This window comes from Camelina sativa, chromosome 15, assembly GCF_030686135.1.
Source record: "Camelina sativa cultivar CO46 ecotype springtype chromosome 15, ASM3068613v1".
In the NCBI taxonomy this organism is placed as follows: Eukaryota; Viridiplantae; Streptophyta; class Magnoliopsida; order Brassicales; family Brassicaceae; genus Camelina; species Camelina sativa.
In genome coordinates, this window is record NC_141894.1 from 19,282,361 (window position 1) to 19,304,813 (window position 22,453).

Consider the following 22,453-nt stretch of genomic DNA (forward strand, 5'->3'; position numbering starts at 1 on the left):
GGCCTGATGAGGAGCCAACATTGGCATGCAGACTTAGGTCTGATGATGAGCCGATGAAACTCAAGGTCTAGGCCTATGAGTAAAGGAAAGTCCAAAAAGTCAAGAGCAAATGACGCCTGGAGCGTGAGTCTATCGCCTAGAGGTGACCTTCTGTAGATCAGTCGGAGGAGTGCGGGCCGTGGAGACGGTTGCACGGGAGTCCTTGACTGATGGTTGTGTGAGATTCGAGGACGAATCTAGTTTGGTGGGGGAGAATTGTAACACCCGCAAACCAATTTTTGGTATTTTGGTAAGGGTGTCGATCGACACCCTCTAGTGAGGCATCGATCGACACCAGTTGTGGCCGGTTTGGTCGGTTCAATTTTAATTGTCCGGTTTGGGGAGTTGGTTTAAGGAAAACCCTAGCTCGGGTTTTTAAGAGGGGAGCTCGAGTTTTTCTCCTCTCTTGGCCGTTTTTGTCAAAAACAGAGAGAAAAGAAGTGTTCTTGAGATTGTGAGTGAGATTGTGAGATTTCTTGGCTGTTCTTGAGAGATTGGAGGCTGGGAAGGTGCTAGAAGCTTGCTAGGAGTGAGGGATTCGTCCTTATTGGTCAGAAACTTCCTGCAAAGAGGTGAGTGCATGACCATGGCTTATCTAAGCTAAGATCTCTAGATTCTATGTGATTTGGTGCTTATGTGGTTGTTTCTTTGAGTTCTCTATGTTATTTCGTTGCTGTCTGGGCTGGGTTTGGCTTCTGGGAGTGCAAGGAGCGGATTGGAGAAGCTTGGAGGCGAGATCTGGAGTTTCTGATCGAGGGGAAATCGCTGCTTGGCATCGGTGTCGGTCGACACCAGTTGGGGTGTCGGTCGACACCAACGCGAGGACGGCTCGGGGCTTTAGCGAGTGTCGAACGATGCCATGTGGAGGTGTCGGTCGATGCAAACTAGGGTTTCCGGGAGTGTCGGGCAGGGTGTCGGTCGACACCAGTTTGGTGTCGGTCGACACCAGATGTTCAGTATCGATCGACACCATCTGGTGTCGGTCGACACCCCTTGTTCAGTTACAATGGACGTCGCATGCTTTGTATATTGCCTGGTTTGTTTTATTGGTTGTTGTTTGTGGCATGTAGAGATCTTATTGCTGGTGTGTATAGCCCAGTAGATGGGAGGATTGCCTCACTGAGTGTTTATCAAATACTCATGCATCTTAATTTGTGTTTGTGGTGCAGGTAAAGGCAAAGTGTGATCGTGGAATCAAGGCAATGAAGAGGAGGATGTTCTAGGGACTCGATTGGATGTTGTCTGGCATTGCTAGGTTGCTAGAGTTGGGTCATTAGAAACATTGCTAGGTTGCTGGTTCCTTGTTTCTTGTTGTTTGGATTGATTATTGTTGATGATTATGGTTATTGGTTTTTATTGGAGTACTATTGGATATTATGCTGGTATTGTTATTTCCGCTGATGTTTGTGATTGTGGTTAGGTGGCTAGTGGGTATGGGACCACTAGTTGTAGTTCTATTTGTTATATTATTATTCAAAAAAAAAAAAAAAAAAAAAAGGGTCGGTCGTTTCACCACCACTCAATTTTATTCAAACACACTAAATAATATTTGTAACTCCAATAATTCTAAATGTAACTTCCATCAATTCTTATCATATAAAATAAGCATTGGCTCATTCTCATTGGCATTTTTTACTTTCTCATTTTCATATTCTCTCATTCTCTTCCACTTCTTTCATTCTCTTCACAATATCTCAAATCATTTTTTTAATATGTTTTCAATTTTTTATTTCTGTTGTATGGGTTACAAAAAACCAAATGAAATATCATTGTAAAATTTTAATGCTAAATTTTAATTTTAGAGACTACATGATATATATATATATATATATATATATATATATATATATATATATATATTTTACATTTTTTTTATATTTAAAGATTCATCTCCATCATCTAATTTGAATTATCATCTTATAAGTAATCATTATCTCCTCCTCTCTCACCAATATCAAATGTTGTTATATCTAATATGTGTTGTAAGAATTTGATTGTATCTTTATTTTTAAATTCAAAATTATTAACAAAACATAAAAGCTTATTGGGCCAATTTGAAAATCCACTCAAAATTAACTTATTTACATGTATTATTGCATACACATTAATTTTTTTTTTTGTTAAACCATCATTATGAACAAATATTTAATGATTTTTTTAAAAATCTTCTTCGTTTGTAACTAAAGTTCCCAAACACACATATTTCTTGGTGGTTGGTTTTCACCTTCTCAACCGCTCAAAATCAGTTTCAACCACTTACTCATTCCATCGATTCCAACAGTTCATCTCAAACACCATCTCCAACCAGCATGGTGATTGGTAGCCATTTGAACATCCCGTTTCCTAAAAAAAGATGTTTGAATGCTTTCTATCAAAATCTAAATCGGAGGGAAGAAGAAGAAGAACAGTAACTGCGAGGGAAGGAAGGGGAAGGAAGGGGAATGAAGGGAACACTGACGGTAAGCGTTTGAGAAGGAAAAAAACAAAACACATTTTTTATTTGTTTAATTTTTATTTTTAAATATAAAATTAGGAGTTTATATTTTTGTTATTTAATTTCTGTAAAATTGAGGATAAAATTGGTTTTTGATTATTTTTTTTTGGTGGGATGGTTTTTGATTATTAGAAAACATATTAGATTAGGATCCGCTCTATGCGGGGGTTTTAAAAATGTATACAACTCCTTATGTCCCTAATAGATTGATGTTTTGACATTATCACACATATTAAAAAAAAATTGTATTTAATCATATATATAAAAGTAGAGTTTCACTCTTTTCTTATTGGTCAATTTGATCTTTAATGTTATAAAATATAATATTTATTTTTAATTAAACTTAAAATTCAACACATTTAATCATATATATAAATTCATACATTAAATTCACTATTTACTACTAAATTGTAACTGAAGTTATATAAATTGTGAATTGACTATTGGTTTTCTCCATTCATTTTCAATTAAACACACCATCAATTATAATTGTAACTCCTCTAATTAAATTATTTTAAAAATATAATTTCTATCACTACAAATCCTATAAATATCCATTCCCACATCCTTCTCCACCATATCCCAAATTCTAAATATTTTTTTTGTTTGTGTTATGTTTTTGCATGGGTTGAAAACTCATTGTAAGTGTTTAATTATATATTTTGTTGGATATATCTTATATTGTATTTTTAATTTTATTTCTTTATTTTATGTATTACTCCATTTCTTCTTTGTTTTCTTATTATTATTTTTAATTGTACATTACATATGATAATAAAAAATTTACATTACATATGTATAATAAAAATTTGATGGCTATACAAAAAAAATTATCATGCAGATTCAAAAAATATTAATTTTGATCATTGCAAAATAAGATAATCGAGCTAAAGAAATCATCTTTATTATTTATCTAGATGTTTGATTATTAATCTAGATGTTTGATTATTTCTTACATATTTATTTTATTGTAAAATTATGCAATGTTTTAATGAAATAAACTATTGTAATACAATTATTAAATTAAGTTTCTTTAATTCTCTCTTACCTCCAAAAAAATTGTAATACATGCTTTTAGTATACTCATCATTATATTTAGTTCTTGTGATCCAACATATAATTATATAAAGATTATTATTATGTTTATTTAATTCAAGTTTTGTAATCTATGATTTTTCTATATAAAAGAAGATTTGATATTCCATTTCCAATCCAGTTGTACTACAAAGAGAAAATCATATATATAAAAGTAAGGTTTCACTCTCTCCTTATTGGTCCACTTGACAATGCAATTTTAACAAAAAAAAAAATTTATATTAAAACACAAATTTAAAAACATTTAATTTTCACATTTAACTCACATAATATAAAACTGAAATCATATAAATTCTCCCTATAAATTATGCATTAACTTTATTTCTCCACTAAGTTGTATTAAAACAAAACAATAAATTTGAATTGTAACTCTCATTTTTCTAAATGTAATTTTTCATCATTTCTCTTCCTATAAATACTCATTATCTTATTCTCTTAGTCTATCACTCTTTCATTCTCTCATCTTCTTCCACTACTCTCAAATCTCTTTTTTGTTTTGTTTTGTTTTGTTTTGTTTTGTTTTTGTTATTGCTGTTGTATGGGTTATAAAAAATTAAATCAAATATCATTGTAAAAGCTTAGTTTTAGAGTTTGTATGATATGTATATCTTATATATTTATTTTAATCTTTTAAAATGTTTATCTCCATTTTCTATTTTATATTAACATCTATAAGTCATTATTTTCATACTTCCTTATAATATTCACCACACAATAAGATCATAAAGTTGAAATGATCCATATGTAATTATCTATTATGTCTATGGTTATCTCACATATTCATTTATCATTTTTAATAATTTTTAAAGATCAATATAATATTTAAAGATCATTATAATTATCTATTTATCCATTTATAAAGACTATTTTGTTTTGTGATCCAATTGATAAATCTGCAGAGATCAATATAATATATATTATTTTTTTTTTATGATTTGAGGTTTTTGAAAACAAAAAGAACATAATTAAACAATTGGTTTTTAGTGTCTTTAATCTAAATAAAAAATGATCCAAAAAAAAAAAACATATTCAACTGGAACTTAAATATAAAAATAAAATATAATTTTAAAAATATCATTTCACTAAATTCTCTAAAGATGAAACCATTAGTATGAAATCTAGCACTATAAATTAAATTGATGAGTGAAAACCAAAAAAATATAAGTTATCCTTGGGGTTTTAAAAATTATTGAGATTGAAGAATTCATATAATTTTATAAGAAAACTAATTTAGTTTGTCACTTAAAAAGTAATATTTTTTATTTTGAAATATTATGTGTAAGTGTTGAGTTTATATCAACAAACAACCAAATCATGTGAATTTTGATTCAGCCACTTGGTATTCCTTTTATTTTAGGTTATAAAAAATTAAAATATTTATTTATAATTAAAGACATGTAATTCCATTTAACTCAAATGTAACTCCTATCCAATAATTGTACATTAATTCATTCCTCCTACTAACTTATTTATCTTTCAAGAGAAAATATTTTAATATTTTTTATTTATCTTGGTTGGCTAAACTTATATTCATATTTTGGTTGGCTAAATTAATATATTTCTCATATAAAATTATTGTTTATAATATATTTCTCATTTCAAAGTTTAAAGCAATATATCATATATATAAAAGTAAGGTTTTGGTCTCTCCTTATTGGTTGATTTTCATTTAATGTTTTCTATTTTTTTTTTTTTTGCTTTCTAATTGCTTTAAACAATATTTAAGACCCAATAAACACAATACATTTAACCCACACATTAAAATAAAATTATAACTGAAAATAAAATAAATTATGCATTAATCATATTCTACCACTCAGTTTTATTCAAACACAATAAATTACTATTGTAGCTCCATAGTTCTAAATGTAACTTCTATCATTCTCTCATATTGACATCCTTTTACTATCTCACTTTCACATTCTCTCATTCTCTTCTACAATACTTCAAATCATTTTTCGTTCTTTTTTTTTGTTATTTTTGATTTCTTATTTTTGTTGTATGGGTTGTAAAAAACAAATGAAATATCATTGTAAATTGTTAATGCTAAATTTTAATTTTAGAGACTACATGATATATATTTTACATTGTTCTTATTTTAAAAGATTTATCTCCTTTATCTAATTTGGATTATTATCTTATAAGTAATCATTCTCTCCTCCTCTCCCACCAATATCAAATGTTGTTATATCTCATATGTGTTGTAAGAGTTTGATTCTATATTTTAATTTAGAAAGTATTATATATATATATATATATATTACATTGTTCTATTTTTTAAAGATTCATCTCCATTATCTAATTTGGATTACCATCTTATAGTAAACATTCTCTCCTCCTCTCCTACTAATATCAAATGTTGTTATATCTCATATGTGTTTAAGATTGTATATATATATATATACATTCCTCCCACAAATAATATATATATATATATATATATGTTTAAGATTGTATTTAAATATTACATAATTTTTTAGTTAGCTAAATTTTTAGTCACATATATACAATATATATACATAAGAATTTATATTACTTATTAACACCATAATTCGACCCATTATTTGCTTAACTCAAAATTGGTTTCAAAGCCAACTAAAGAAAAACCGAAACGATCTTATTGATATTAGACCAAAACATGGGCATACAAACATAATCACTTACACGGAAGATAATTATTTTTAAAAAATAATTTATTATTGCAACATCAACGTATGAAGGGTTTACATAAGCAGTTAATTAGAAAATCTAGAATACAATAAATGTATTGGAAACAATATCAGTCAATGATAAGATTGGATCCTCAAAAGCAAGAAACAACATCTTCATAATTCATAAAAAATAAACGCCACAATTATACACATATAAACGAAATGGTATAAATATATAGTGTATAAATAAAAGTGATGGCAAAGCCCGTATATGCCTAATTAAAACGAAATAATACAAAAAAGAAAACGAAAAAGATCAAAAAAACAAGAAAGTGCCAACTACACCACAACCCACGCGATGCGTGGGGAAGCACCTAGTTTATAATTACTTGTGAGTAGATATAGAAAATATAGACTATTAAATTAATGACATGTGGAAAAAAACATAAAATAAAAAAGTTATTTTACATTTTTTATCTACAACATCAATCTTTTAGGGACAAAAATATATCCTAAAACATCAATTTATTAGAGACAGAGAGAATAAAATAAAAATTTGAAAGAAGATATTCATATTTTTGTAAATGAAATATATTTTCTAGAAATAAATATATAAATATTCTTAACTAGAGATAAGTTTTACTTTAATACACTAATTATAGTTTTATATTTTAAAATTATTATTACAATTATTTCAATAATCTAAATCTATACTATCAGTCACCAAAACTTTATTCAAATATTAATCATTACAAATATTATTACAGTAGGTCAAACCCATGATCAATCACAGGAGTATCTAGTCAACCAAGGACCAATATTGTCAAATTTCAAAAAAGTTTCACAACTTATTCATGTTTTATATGGAGATAACCAGTCAAAACGTCATCTTATTACCACTAAAAATGTTCTTACATCCAAAAATATTTTATTGTTAAAGTTTGATCTTATCATCACATATGAAATGACTTTGTGAACAAATTAAACCAATTGTTGTTCATTTACTTTCAATTTGACGTAGTTCCTTTTCGTCACTATGATTTGTTTGTGACAGTTTGTATAACCACTAAAATATTTCTTTAAAATTGTTTACTTACAAAATATTGTGGATAAAAGGAAAAAAATATATATATATATATATATATATCTACACGTAACAGGGGTTCAAAACCTAGTTAAAATATTAAAAAGAAAAATTAACAAATATTGATAGTTAGTGGATATTTTTTACAAGAAGTTTAATACTTTTACTTTTTAATTTTTGTTTTTTTAATATTTTAGTAAATTTATAATTGACACATATCAACATCTTATCGATACAAGTAACATGTTAATAGATAATTTAACATCAAGATTTATATAATAAAACTAGATAACCCGCACGATGTGCGGGTTTAAAAATTGATGAAAAAATTAAATCCTAAACCTTAAATACTTTTTTAAAAATATATAAAGAAATTTTATTTCCTAAAATAAATATATAAATAATTTAAGTTAGCGAATATTTGTATTTACCTTCATACATTTATTTATATTTATATATTTTTAATATATTATAACAATTATTACAATAATTTAAAGCTAAATTCTATCCCACTAAAACTTTTGCCAAATACTCATCATTACAAATATTATTATTGTCAAATTTCGAAAACGTTTCACAACTTATTCACAAAATATTTTACATGCAACAACTTCATCAAATCAACATTTAATAAGTAACCACGTACAATTTTACTATATGTTTTACCATTAAAAATATGTTCTTACACCCAATATTATTTTATTGTTAAAGTATGCTCTTTATCACCACCTATAAAATATCTTCTAAACAAATTAAACAAATTTTATGTTGCTTTACTTTCATCTTGGCATAATTATAGTTCTTATAATTACTAAAATTGTTTTGTGACATAATTTCTTTAACCATGGAGTTTTTTTACTCCAAAGATATTGGATGAACAACTGGTAAAATTATCTACTCGATTACAATGATTTTATGACTAACCCACTAAAAGTTGAGAAATTGAAAGAAATATAATATAATATAATAAAAAGAAAAATTTGAAATTACAACCATGATGGTACAGTATATATAAGTCTTAGATAATTCATATATACAAAATAGAAACTTTATATACAATCAAAAACATGACATATATCATAATCACGTTAAGGATCAATGACCTATTTACTCTTTAGAAGTATCCAATTGTACCAAAACAACATAAAGTTATGACCTCGTCTCAAATATTCTCGAATCATAAATACTCTTCTTATTTTTACCCGAATCAAAAGTTCTCATGTATTTCTCTATATACCTGGTTTAAACGGTTTAAAAACCTAGTCCGATACAAAACCACATGAATACGGTTAGAAACCAATTTTAAAATGGTATACCGTTCCAACTTCCCAAATTTGAAACCGCTTCTCAAATATTAGATCAAACAGCTCTTGTTTTAGTACCGGAGTCATCAACATTATTCAGAAAAGAAAACTCTAAATTTTGACCAGAAACATCAACCACCGACTTATCTTCCAAACTTATAATGCTACTAACTGTAGAATCACTTTTGGAACCTCCATCAGTGTCTCCATCCTCGATTAAATTAGTGGGCATTATATACTTCGACAAACCTGCACGAATCAAATACCCACGCAATAGATCGACAAAATTATATTAAAAAAAAAAATCAAAGATCAAAGCTATCGATATAAACATGTAATGTTATGTATATATAATGTTATTTTTTTAATTAGCTGTCATATTATGTTTCAAAAACAATAATTATTTTGACATAACTTATGTTATTCTTTATAAATTTGTTGTTCACTATTTATTTATTAATAATAATATACATGCTTAGTGAATTACTTTTTTGTTTATACATGTCAAAATCTTATTGAGAAAACATGTATAATATAAGTAGCGTACAATGGAAAATAGATTAGTTTTGTTAATTTTCCTTTTTGATTTAGAATTTTTTTAGATATAAATATGTAAATTTTATTTAGATTTAATGTTATTTTCTTAATTAGCTGTTTTGAAAAATAATAATTTTTTACACGTGTCGACATCTCATCAATATACTTGACACGTGTCATGATCATGTTAATGGCTAATTTGAAAACCCAATTTTATATAATAAGATTTTTAATATAATAAAAAGATTAGTTCAGATTTCAATTCAAGCTTTTTCCTAAGACTGCCAATCGGTTATTCATTATCTTCGCATGTGCCTTTAGAAATCTTCTTGCAGTACTTAGTGTCTGAAATTGGCTTACCATAGAGACATAATTTTTTTTTTGTGCAAACAAAGACATCAAATTTAATGTGTTAATTTATATAGTATAAATGTTATATAGTATAATTATACGACCAAATATAGATGATACATAGTATATTTATTTTACCATGTAGTTGAGAATCTTTGTAACAGTGAAACTTTGATATAGATGGTAAATAGTATATTTATTTTAGTTGTTTTTTTTTAATATAATAAGATTACAATTGTGAAGTGACATTAGTGCAGTGGTAGGAGGTAAGTCCATTTGTAGAAGACACCATCACACCAGGGATCGAGTACCGCTCTATACATTCGTAGGGATTTAGCTAATGGCCCGGCTAGTTGTGGCCTAATGGTTGACAAAAAAAAAAAGATTATAATTATTTACCAAGCTTGAAAACTGTGATTTCTGATTGTTAAAATTGACACATGTCACGATCTGATGAATTACTAATTTTGATATTTAATCGTTAAAATTGACACGTATCATGATCTGGTAAATTTTTAACTTTGATATATGATCGTTAAAATTAATACGTGTCACAATTTGATAAGTTACTAATTTTAAGAACTAAGGTTTATATAATAAAATATGATTTTTTTTTAAAAAATATCCTTTATTTGTTTTCTGTTCTCCTTAAATAATTATTTTAAGTCTTACGTGTTACGGTCCGTGGATATATATATATATATACCCAATTATATATATATATATATATATAAATACCTAATTATCTCATTCGATATCCCAATTCGACGTTAACAACAAACCCTTGCTTCTCTTGTCTTCTCTCTTCGTCGCTGCGAAACTCGTGAAAATCATGGCGATTAGCTCCTTCAAGCATGAACATCCTCTCGGTTCGTTTGATTTCCCCCCTTCATCTATCGATTTAACCTTAATCGATCAATCTTTGTGTATCTCTCTCATCGTATAGGGTTTTTTTTAAGCGAGTAGGTTTTTAAAAATTCCCAAATTCTGGTTTCTTTAGTTTCAGGTTTTCTTCAATTACAATTGCTTTGATTCTGCATGAATTGATCCTTGAATCTGATTTTTCTTTTGATTGCGTTCTAAATTTTAGTACCTGCAAAATCGATGTTGACGATGATATGATTCACTTGTCTCTCTTCTGTGTACTAGTTCCTGGATTAGTGTTACAGTAATCGTGATTGAAACATGTTCTGTTTTCGTTTTGCTGCTTTTGATGATGCAAAAGACTTACATTATAATCTCTGTTTTCAAGTGGATAAGAATGTTTGATGTCAAAGATGAATAAGATTGACGTATCTCTCTTGATTTTGTCTGTTGTTCACGGGCTTAGAAACGCTATATCAGTCCCTGAACATTATTCTGTTTTTGTTGACGTATCTCTCTTGACGTATCTCTCTTGACGTATCTCTCTTGATTGAACATTATTCTGTTTTTGTTGAGGATGCAAATACATTAGAATCTCTCTGTTCAAGCGGAGATGATTATTGATGTTGAAGTCTCTCTGGTTTTTTTTTGTCGCCGAGTCGGTGTATTTCACGTGATCAGTCTCTCTGGTTTCGTTTTTGTTTTGCTGAGGATGCAAATAGATTAATCTGTTGGAAATATTAATCGGTTCGTGTGTATTTTTTGGTCTTGAATGTTACAGAAAAGAGACAGGCTGAAGCAGCTCGTATCAGGGAGAAGTATCCAGATAGAATACCTGTATGAATGAGATAATTCTCTATCTTGTTTCAAGAAAGTGCATAGCAACCTTTGCCTTATTCTGTCTTTAATTGTGCAGGTCATTGTTGAAAAAGCCGAGAAGAGTGATGTCCCTGATATCGATAAGAAAAAGTAAGTCTTGGCTTTACTTGAGAGATTCTGTATTTTCATGGTTTATTGCTGCTTAGGATTCTTTATGCCTTGTTGAGATAATGAATTTGGCTGACTTATTGGGCAAACTTCAGGTACTTGGTCCCAGCTGATCTGACTGTTGGCCAGTTTGTTTATGTTGTACGGAAGCGGATCAAGCTCAGTCCCGAGAAAGCCATATTCATTTTTGTGAAGAACATTCTACCACCAACTGGTTAGATATAAACACGACTTCCCTATTCATCTACTTCTCCAGTTCAAGGAATCATATATTTTTTTGTCATTGTGGAACTAATACTAGTAGTGTCATCCTTCTTATTGCAGCGGCTATAATGTCTGCGATTTACGAAGAACACAAAGATGAAGACGGGTTTCTATACATGAGTTACAGTGGCGAGAACACGTTTGGGATCTTCTTCTAATGCGCTTGGAATGTGTGGGATGCATCAAGGATTATCAATGTACAGTCTGTCAATTTCTTTGCATGTCTCTTGGTTTTATGACATTGGACTAAGCTTTTGAAACTTGCATATAATTTGCATGCTATGTTATGAACATGACAAAGCTCTTCTCATTCATGGTGTTTCTTTCTTTCCCTTAATGCTACACTTTATTTCATTCCTAGTCGCTATATAGATGAAGATTTAAGGTTACAGAACTACTTGTTTCAGTCATTGATTAAGAATTGTTATTGAAATTTATAACATTAATTAGTGTCCTCGTCGAATCGATTCATGTGCGATGCGAATATTGGCCTGCCTTTTCACTAGTATGTTGAATCCTTGTGATTCCACTCTTCTCAAACTTTAGCTTGTCAGTGTCCAACTGCTTTGAATCCACCCATGATTTTTATCAAATCTACCCAATTCTTGCAACCTCCTTTTAAAGATTCTTCGTATATCATTTACTACTTTCTAGCAAGGGAAAAATGAAAAAAATAAATAAATGATCGGACGGTGGAGAAAGGTTGATGTAGGGAAAAAAACTTAAAAATCCTAAACGCAATAATAATAAAACGCGTAAGACCAGAATCATATTTGTGGCTCTGGTTTCTCCATCCAAACCAAAACAACACCCAAAACCTCGTCCACACCAAAATGTGAAACTCAAAAACCAAAACCACACAAATCAATTTTCTCTTTCTCTTTCTCTCTACCATTAGAATCGATCAGAGAGACAGGAGAGAAGCTAATTCGATTATGGCTGCTGCTTCACTTCCTGCAACAGGATGTAATCGAGGTTTGCTAGGAACTTCCTTCTACGGAGGTTGGGGAAGTTCCATCTCCGGCGAAGATTACCAAAACTTGCTCTCCAAGACGGTTGCGCCGCCGCAACAGGTCCGAGTCTCACGGAAGGCCATCAGAGCAGTTCCTATGATGAAGAATGTTAACGAAGGCAAAGGCTTATTTGCACCAGTAGTTGTTGTCACACGCAACATAGTTGGCAAGAAGAGGTTCAATCAGCTTAGAGGAAAAGCCATTGCTTTACACTCTCAGGTTTGTTTGTGCCCTTAATTAGACCATGTTCACTGTTTTGTCTGAAAAGTAGATCTAAAAAAAAAACTAGTCAAGAAAGCAGAAACCATGATGATTTGTGGAATTTGGGTTTTGTTCTTTCAGGTGATCACAGAGTTCTGCAAATCGATTGGTGCAGATGCTAAACAGAGACAAGGGCTTATCAGGCTTGCTAAGAAGAACGGAGAGAGGCTTGGCTTCCTCGCTTAGGTCTTTAAAAAAGAACAAATCTTTCTCGTGCTCTCTTCTCTGTATACACTTCACTCTCCTCTTGTTCTTCTTGTCTAGATGTATTTTGTTCAAACATATAATCTTGATTTTTGTTACATTCCCCTTGAGGTTACTCAAAAACACATGACTGCCATTCTCATCTGATAGTTGTGTTTGCGATACTTAGATACCACTCTTAAAATCAAAATGAATCTTTATATATATATATATAGCAAACAAATGAGAATGTTCAATAAGGTCTTAGTTCAATTAGTATTGTCAACGTTATATAAGGTCTTAGTTGAATTAGTATTGTCACTAACACAGATACAGAACATGTAATATTGTCACTCTTTCAACATCTTAAAAAGCCTGAAACCTGTCTCAAGCCTAACCACTACTCTGAAACTAAGAAAACGGGATTGAAAAAGACAGTACGCTTCGCTTTCTATTGAGTTATCTCGTTTCTCGACAAAGAAGGGGAATTTTGAAGATCAGGAGGATAGGTATTAAGATCAAAGTATGAACACATAAAGCTGACAAGCTATCATCGCGGAAACTTGATATATATAGCTTCACCCCGACACATTTTCTTAACTTAAAACTTTGTTCTTCTAGCTAAGCATTTGTTGAAATTGATACAAAGCGGAATTTCCTCCACCTCTGAACGCCGAAAACTCAATTCATCATACACATCACATCAAATAATATTTGTTTGCACCTAAGTACACACACATATTTTAGGAACACAAATTTTGATTTTAACCAATGTGGTACAGCAGATCCTCTCTAATCATTACAAATTCATAATAATATATATTTAAGGAATATATTAAGGAAATCATTCAGTTTATTGCTAGGGGCCTTCTTAGAACTAGAAAACGTGAGACAAAAACGAAATGCTGCAGCGGAATATTGCCGGGTTTGAACCCGGAATTCAAGACCATATCTAAATATATATTTAGATATAAGTTGATATTTTTTAGAAACAAAAGACATGGGACAAAACAATATGATTTCTTAGAAACAAAAGACATGGACGAACGCTTTGTTGATATATGCTTTCTAGATTGTCAGGCTTTGAACCCAAATTACAAGGCCATGTTTTTGAAACATACTTTTAGATTATAACCAATATGCTACAACGAATTTTTTGTTATAATATGAATTCATAAAGTATATATTTAGATATAAGTTGATATTTTATAGAAACAAAAGACATAGGACGAACACTAACGTTATGATTAGCTTTGTTGCTAGATGCCTTCTAGATATAGAACCTTCAAAATATAGAAGACATGAGATAGAACGATGCACCAATGCAACAAAAAAATATTCCGCTGCCGGGTTTTGAATCCGGAACAAAAAAATATTCCAAGGCCATGTTTTTGAAACATAGTCATTTGCTAAGATTACATTAGAAATTCTAGGTTTGAATACAAACTTTAAAATATGTGAACAAGAAAATCAATTTAAATTAAATTCCATGACACCAATGTTACAAACATCAAACATTAAATTTAGACAAATTCACCACATGACCTAGTCCGATTAAGAATAATTATACCAAAACATAAAAGGTCACAATTACAAAAAAGTGTTCTGTTGCGGGGGTTCAAACCCGTACTGATCGAGGATATTAATTAGAAGTTTTGGATGATTTAGTCAACGTGGTACAACAATTTTTTTGTTTATTTAAGAATTTATATAGTATGTATATTTTTATGTGATTGCTGCAAACTTGAGATTTTTTGTTACCAATTTTAGGCTTAAATACAAAAACTTAAAAACAAGGTGATACTCGTGTAACAATATGCGAATAAATGAGTGGTTGTGATAACACAACAATATAAATATATTAATTATGAAATATATAGATTGTGAATTAGGGGTGGGCATTTCGGTTTAAGGTCAGGTTCGGTTTGGGTTCAGTTCGGTTTGGTTTATTCGGTTTTAGTAAAACTCTAACCAAACTCAACCGAAGTTAGTTTGGTTTGGTTTGTGTTCGGGTCGGTTTATGTTTGGTTCGGTTCGGTTCGGTTTGGTTTTAGTTTGGTTCGGTTCGATTTGGTTTTAGTTTGGTTCGGTTTTAATTCGGTTTAAAAATCAATTAATATGACAAAATAAAATTGATTATGATTTTATAATAGTTAATTTATCAAATAAAATAGAAAAGTTAGAAAAATAAAATTAAATACCTAATATTAAATCTAATTAAATCTATATTTATATTTAGGTTTTATTAGAAAAGTTTAAATAAATTAAAATAGAACCCAAATGCAAGTGATAATAGGTAAGAAGATCACATATTTATAAATTTAGTAATATTATTAATTAATTTAAGAAACACATTGGATTATCGGTTCGGTTTGGTTTTAAACCAAACCAAACCATTTGGGTTGAAAAGAAACATAACCAAATGGCTGGAGTGTAGGATTGGGTTTGAGTTCGGTTGGTTCGGTTCGGTTTAAATACCTACCCCTATTGTGAATGGTTGTTGAATATGTTCTGGACAAGACTAAAGTGGGACCAGTCTGTAGTTAATTTACCATTTCAGATTAGTATGCACTATTTCATCATACTAGTCTCCAATAGAAAATAAAAATTGCGTACTGCGTATATTGTATTATTAGTCTGATTTTTTCTTTTTACGCATTACAACTCCATGGCAACAGTATAACTCGGACAAAAACACACAAGTTCGGTCTAAGTAGTTGCTTCTAATTTGTTGAACTTGTGTTTTTTTGTACTTTTTAAAAAAATGTGTATATATATATATATGATCACATAAATGTCAAAACTCACAAAATCACATTCTAAAAAAAAAAAAAAAATCAGAGCGACGAGAGAAAACTTTTTTCAACCCATTGAAGCTCTTCAATCTTAGGAAGCTATTTTCTTCCTGAATCAACTATTTTATTTCATATTATTTTCTCATCTCATCTTTTTAATTTAGTCTATAATAGATATTTGAGAATTTATTAGCTAACTTTGGAGTGTATGCACTAACCATTCAAAGCCATAATACACGCAAGCGAAATATAGAATTTCAGATTTCAGAGTTTGAAAACAACACAGCAAGTAGATTTCAAACTTTCAAACTTACCTGAACGTTGTATGTGCCATCTTGAGACTTCGTTTACTATATACCAGGTGAATCTGATTTAGATAATAAACAATAGCACTATCTTAGAATTACAGTCAAATTAATCTCCAATAAGGTCCCAGCTGAATTAGTATTCTCAGTTACTATAACTGAGATTCAGTAATTCACAGATACAAACATGTAATATTGTCACTCTTTCAAGTTTCAACCGATTAAAGCCTGAAAAAACTGTCTTGAGCCTAATCATAACTTTGAAACAATTAACTGATTGAAAAAAAAAAAAAAAAGACGGTTATCTTTGCTTTCTATTGAGGTATCTTGATTCTTGACAAAGAAAGGGATCTCTAAGATCAGGAGGAGAGGTATCGAGACGCATGCGCAAATCCCCAGAGCTGCAGATTAAACAACGTGAACTTGCACTGATTAACTTCAAGACCCAAGTAAGATTGCATAATATGTTGAACAAGGTGGAAACTTGATAGCAGCACATACTGCATATATGTATAGAGCTATACCTCGACATTCTTTAACTCAAACTCCGTGCTGCTAGCTAAGCATTCGTTCCCAAATGTTTCAGACGGTCCACTTGTTGCCTTCAACCTAGTTCATGTACAAACGTTTGGTTTGAGTACCATCAAAACGATTAAAATGGGGGAAGTTTCAAAATGAATTGAACAAGATTGTGCCTTACAAATCTTCGTCTAAGCATAGAGCAAAGTTTCCACCACCTCCAAATGCCAAAAACTCATTCATACACATCAGATAATATCGGTTGGCACCTGCACACAAATTCATTAGAGAGGTTACTGACTATACACATACTTGAGGGGCTTGATTTATGTATATAGGGCCTGGTTCACAATGTAAGGGTAAAAGATAAATCTTGTAACAAGTGTGGATAAATTTACTGACAAGAACCAGGAAGTGATAAAATCAATCGGAACCAAACATCCTTACGATCCAATTTTGAAGAAACTTTAGCATTCTCCTCAAATTCTGCTCTTCAATTTTCTCTATACTTATCTTATATATCCATCCTCTATCTATACAATTTCTTAAGAAGGTAAAAGAAAAAAGAAACAGCCCAAATGGTTACCTGTAGGTCTAAATATGCGTGGTTCACCATAAATAGTTGTGAACAAAAAAGTCTGGCTTGTACCCTATCATACAAAAACGTGTGAAGGTGATCAGCAATAAGGAAATTAATTATTCCCCTAGAGAAAATATACTATGACAATTAGTTAGCTTGCCTGATATTTTCTCTTAGGAGTAGGTCTCAATGGACATTCCAGTAAAGCGCCAAAAACCGCACCTTGTTTGTCTCCAGCAACCTGCACCATACACAGTCATCACAAACTAAGATCTGATCCATTCAACCTTGTCAAAATGTTACCAAAGAGCATAAAGGTCAACAAAACAAACCAGTAAACAAGGACCAGGAAGCTCTCCGCTTCTTCGTAGAAGCGTACGGAGAGATATGCCATGTTTCAACGTACTGCCCTTCATCCGAAATAAAAAGTTAATACCAAAACAACAAGTCTAAAATCTCTCAACAACAGATGGAAAATAAACTTGCTTTACCTATACAACAAGAACCATTTGCAGCCTCTTACAATATTGGGAAGACACGCTTGTAAGAATTCACACAAGTTAGCAGTAATAAAAACCGAGCTTTCTGTTAATTCTCTCATCTGCTTCACCCCTTCCAAGTAATCGTTACCGCTTTCTACTTTCGCCGAAACACGTAACTCACGGCCCTTATCTGATTCCTTATCTTCACCATTGGATACAAAGGTCCCAGCTTTATCTTGCCCATATTCAGGTTTACAATTCTCAATAGACTCAGAACTGTCTGTTCTAATGGGAAGAGGAGGAGGACATGATTCCGAATCATCATCATCATTCCCAGATTGAGGAACAACAAAAGAGAAATACGAAGACAAAGATTTGCCTACACTTGAACTCAGCCTGGCCTACACATTCAAAAGCTTAATGTCACAGATCAAGCCAACCTAAAAAAAAAAAGCCTCATCGAAACGTATATCAATTGGTGTTATCACCCCCAAATTGATCTATTTGTAAACAAACAAGATTCAAATCTAAAGACCCATCTCAGGAAAAGAGTAAAAAACACAAAGCTTTAAGGAGAGATACCTTTGGAGAATCGGAGTTGGAGAAGCGTGGAGAAGCAGATTGGCTTGGGGAATCAGCGAAGAGATTAGAAAGCTTTTGGGAGACCTTGTCCTTGAGAGTATGCATTGCGATCAGAAAGATGAGATTTTGATCGGAGACGAATGAATTTGTCGGTGGCTGAGACAGAGATAGCCAGAGTCCCGGAGATGTTGAATTCTAAGAAGAATACCCGCAGGAACTGAATAGAAAAAAAAAATTAATTTAATTCTTTAAAATTTTGTATCAAAATTTTATTATATTTTAAAAATCTGTTTAATTTTTTTAATTTTTATAGTAGTTCGTATGTTCAGACATAAATTATTTTTTTGTAAGTTTCGTATTAAATATATATTGTTTTTCATTTTTAAAAATAATAAAATGAATAGTTAATAAAATGTTTATAGTATTACTCTACATATGCAAAATATAAATTGAAAATTTAAAGTCCATTTTTAAAGTTTAATTGAAATTTTAATATCCATTTATAAAGTTTAAGCCCAAATTGACCGTAACAAAGTTTTAAATGAGCCAAATACAATTGTTATGGTCAATTTTAATTACTTTGATATAATATTTGGGACAATATAATATGTAATTTTTTAAGACCACTAAAATAATATTTTAAGCAACCCATAAATATATTTTCGTTTAGACCATTGTATTTGGTACTACAAACATTCAAAATTATACTAAAGTTTGCATATACAGAAAGTTCATTAAGCCACCGTATCTTCATTTCTGAGTCCATTCTTTATGACTGAGTCTCCGAGCTCTCACTTTGATGCTCCATTACATTGTTTATGTAATAACATCCAGCAAACTCAGACCTGTAAATATATTAAGTGTATGAAACAAAATTATTTTAACATCATACATAATCATATATAAAGTGTATAAAGTTATTTTTATATAATCAAATATTACCAGTCCTTCGAACTGTGGTTTATAAAGATTTTCGAAGCGGCCAATGTGTTTTCGATACATGGTGCACCTATAAACATTTGCAGAGTGAATATATTAGGTACCTTATGATGATTATATCAGAACTATTTTATGTTACATACCTTCATATTCTCCGACCTTCACAAACCGCATTACACAAAACTCAGGTTCGGATTTGTATATGAGATGGCACCTGTTTGATTGCCATTTAGACATGAATTCAGAAGCGTAGTTATCTTTGACACGACACTGTCCTAAAGGTAGAGTAAATATCTTTTACCTACAATTCAATAACGTGAAAACAACTTCATTACTTTTAATGGCACTCTCAGGTCTTCTTTTATCTTCCACATCTACTATACACCCACATACATCTAATTTAGGGAAAAGATAGAATTTAGTTTTTCAAAGTGTTGCAAAGTTGCAAAGTTACAAACTTAGGACACAAAGTTATAAAGATTACAACATTAATTCACAAGGGAAGGGCTAATACACTAAGTTACAACAAATCCTATAAAGATTCTAGATTTCCGAACACAAAGTTACAATTAACTATACTCACGGATTGTACCATATCAATATTAAATTAATTAACGAAACACTTACCAAAAGAGATGGAATGATTTATTCTTCCACGATATATATCATCCAAATCCTCGAATCAAAAGTAATTCTTTGGACTCAATTGTTGGACCATCGTCATAGTGGTATCGTCCGTAAATTTAATTTGATAAGGATGATGAGTATTCCTCTCATTCAGGGTTGGATTGATTACTTTGAAAGTTCTAATATCATATCAGTCACCATCGTCGATAAATTTTCGGAGTTTAGCGAGTGTATTTGGTAAAAAAGTAGCATCAATTGTGTTACCCTTTACAGTTTAATAACAATTGTGTAAGAAGTCATATATATATAAGAACTGTTAAAAATTGAAATTTTCTAAGTAAGAATGATGTTCAATTGACGACGTTAACCTCTACATCCACAAGAAGCAGTACTCTTTTTGTAAAAAACTCGCTGATACTCCAAGAATGTAAAACCTTGGCGTGTATACGCCAATTAGTTATTCCGGGAAGAAAATCATCAATTTTATCGAATCTCATGATTTTCTCAAATTAGGATTTTTCCTGTTTCTTCTCTGTTATCGAAAACGAAAAGTGGATTCCGGATTTGTAAGAATACAAACAGTCACGATTAAACGTTGCGTCTTAATCGTTTTAGTATCTCACCTTTTGTTAGCAAACTCATTTTTGGGGGTCAAGTTTAATCTAACGGGTGAGATTGTTTCTACTATCTCATCTAACAGTCTAGAATTATTGATAATCCCAACAGTTGCAAGTTTTTTTCAATAATCGTGTACCCCATCTTTTAATTTTTACACTTTTTTGTTTCACAGCTCTTTATTTTCACATCACTTTGTTTTTTTATATATACAGATTATTATGAACTTTGAAAAAAGTTTTTGTTCTTTGAGTATTATATTATTAATGATGTCACCCTTTGTTAATGATCTTAAAAGTTGCAAAGTTTTGATCTAACAATTGTGTTTCTTCGTCGCACCTCCAGTTTTCCATGTTGGCACCCGTTAGTTTTCACACCTTTTTGTTTTGCACCTTTTTTGTTTATATAAAATTGCAATGTTTTGATCCAATAAAAAACCTACTTTTGAGGGTCAACTTTAATCTAATGGATGAGATTGTTTCTAATATCTCATCTAACGGTTTAGAATAATTAATGATCCCAACAGTTGCAAGTCTTTTTACCAATAATCGTGTTTCTTCATCGTACCCTCATTTCACACCTCTTTGTTTTCACACCTTTTTGTTTATATTATATACAGATTTTTATGGACTTTGAAAAGAGTTTTTGTTCTTTGAGTATTATTAATGATCTCACCATTTGTTAATGATCTCAAAATTTGCAAAGTTTCGATCCAACAATTGTGTTTCTTCGTCGCACCCCCAACTTTCCATTTTGGCACCTGTTAGTTTTCACACATTTTTGTTTTACACCTCTTTGTTTATATAAAGTTGCAATATTTTGATCTAATAACTGTTTTTCTTTGTCATACTCTTAGCTTTTAATGTTTGCACTTGTTAGTTTTTGCATTTTTTTATTTCACATCTTTTTGTTTCACACCTCTTTCTTTTTATATATATACAAATTTTTATGGACTTTGAAAATATTTTGTTCTTTGAGTATTATTAATGTTCTCATCCTTTGTTAATGATCTCAAAATTTGCAAAATTTCGATCCAACAATTGTGTTTCTTCGTCGCACCCCCAGTTTTCCATGTTGGCACCCGTTAGTTTTCATATCATTTTGTTTTACACCTTTTGGTTTATATAAAGTTGCAATGTTTTAATCCAACAATTCACTACAAGAAAACATGAAATTAACGACTGCACTATTAGTCACTATTTAGTCGCTAAATGGTGTTTTACGACTAAATAACGACTAAAACCTGTTGTCGTAAATCGTTAGTCGGTAAGAAAAATTAGTCGTATATTAGTCGTATATTAGTCGCTAAATAGCGACTACATTACGACTAATGTTTGCAGTCGTAAGCGTAGTCGTAATGTTGTCGCTAAATTTAGCAACTGCATTACGACTAATTTTACGATTACAAACATTAGTCATAATATAGTCACTAAATTTAGTGACTAATTAACAACTAATTACCGACTATAGTTGTATATAAGTATTTATACATTATTGTATTTATACAGTATTTATACAAAATATATATATATATATATATATTTTTTATTAATTGTTTTAAATATATTTAAATTATGAATAGTAATTTAAAACATTATTTTGAATACTATATTTATTATTATAAACCATGATTACAAAAATACTGTATTACAAAATAAAATTAAAAATCATAACTAAAAATAAAAATACTTCATCCTGCTCAAAAAAACATAATTAGAAAAAGAAAAGGTGAAATGTCTAGGTTTTAATTACGTCCAAGCCCCTTGCTGCTTCCTTGGCTTCTCCAATCTTTCTGTTCTTCTCTTCTTCTGATTCATCCTCTTTTCTCTTCACGACTTCCTGTGTACACAAAATGACAACCACTACTCAGTAAGTTTGTTAT

At 30.4% G+C, this 22,453-nt stretch overlaps 3 protein-coding genes across 4 annotated transcripts; 2 read left to right on the top strand and 1 right to left on the bottom strand.

Annotated features, from left to right (window-relative positions):
* Window positions 1-10,271: 10,271 nt before the first annotated feature.
* LOC104747201 (autophagy-related protein 8d) lies at window positions 10,272-12,030 on the top strand. The gene is made up of 5 exons (XM_010468788.3): window positions 10,272-10,424; window positions 11,201-11,256; window positions 11,336-11,388; window positions 11,502-11,620; window positions 11,731-12,030. Exons 1-5 carry the CDS (start codon window positions 10,388-10,390, stop codon window positions 11,826-11,828), a joined length of 363 nt encoding a protein of 120 aa, XP_010467090.1. The 5' UTR covers window positions 10,272-10,387; the 3' UTR covers window positions 11,829-12,030.
* A 306-nt stretch (window positions 12,031-12,336) lies between these two features.
* Window positions 12,337-13,297, top strand: LOC104747202 (protein PROTON GRADIENT REGULATION 5, chloroplastic). Its single transcript, XM_010468789.3, has 2 exons — window positions 12,337-12,902; window positions 13,026-13,297. The coding sequence occupies exons 1-2, from the start codon at window positions 12,606-12,608 to the stop codon at window positions 13,128-13,130; spliced, it is 402 nt and encodes a 133-aa protein (XP_010467091.1). The 5' UTR covers window positions 12,337-12,605; the 3' UTR covers window positions 13,131-13,297.
* Window positions 13,298-16,293: 2,996 nt separating this feature from the next.
* LOC104747203 (uncharacterized) lies at window positions 16,294-18,638 on the bottom strand. 2 transcript variants are annotated; one of them, XR_015582493.1, is made up of 8 exons: window positions 18,391-18,632; window positions 17,818-18,209; window positions 17,659-17,736; window positions 17,487-17,567; window positions 17,333-17,396; window positions 16,928-17,015; window positions 16,752-16,836; window positions 16,294-16,628 (listed from the first exon to the last, which is right to left on the bottom strand). XR_015582493.1 is itself a non-coding variant. In XM_010468790.3 (8 exons), the coding sequence occupies exons 1-8, from the start codon at window positions 18,493-18,495 to the stop codon at window positions 16,587-16,589; spliced, it is 930 nt and encodes a 309-aa protein (XP_010467092.1). In that variant the 5' UTR covers window positions 18,496-18,638; the 3' UTR covers window positions 16,294-16,586. The 2 variants fall into 2 exon arrangements, 1 of the variants encoding a protein (XP_010467092.1); XM_010468790.3 differs by having other exon boundaries at window positions 17,659-17,731; window positions 18,391-18,638.
* Window positions 18,639-22,453: the final 3,815 nt, after the last annotated feature.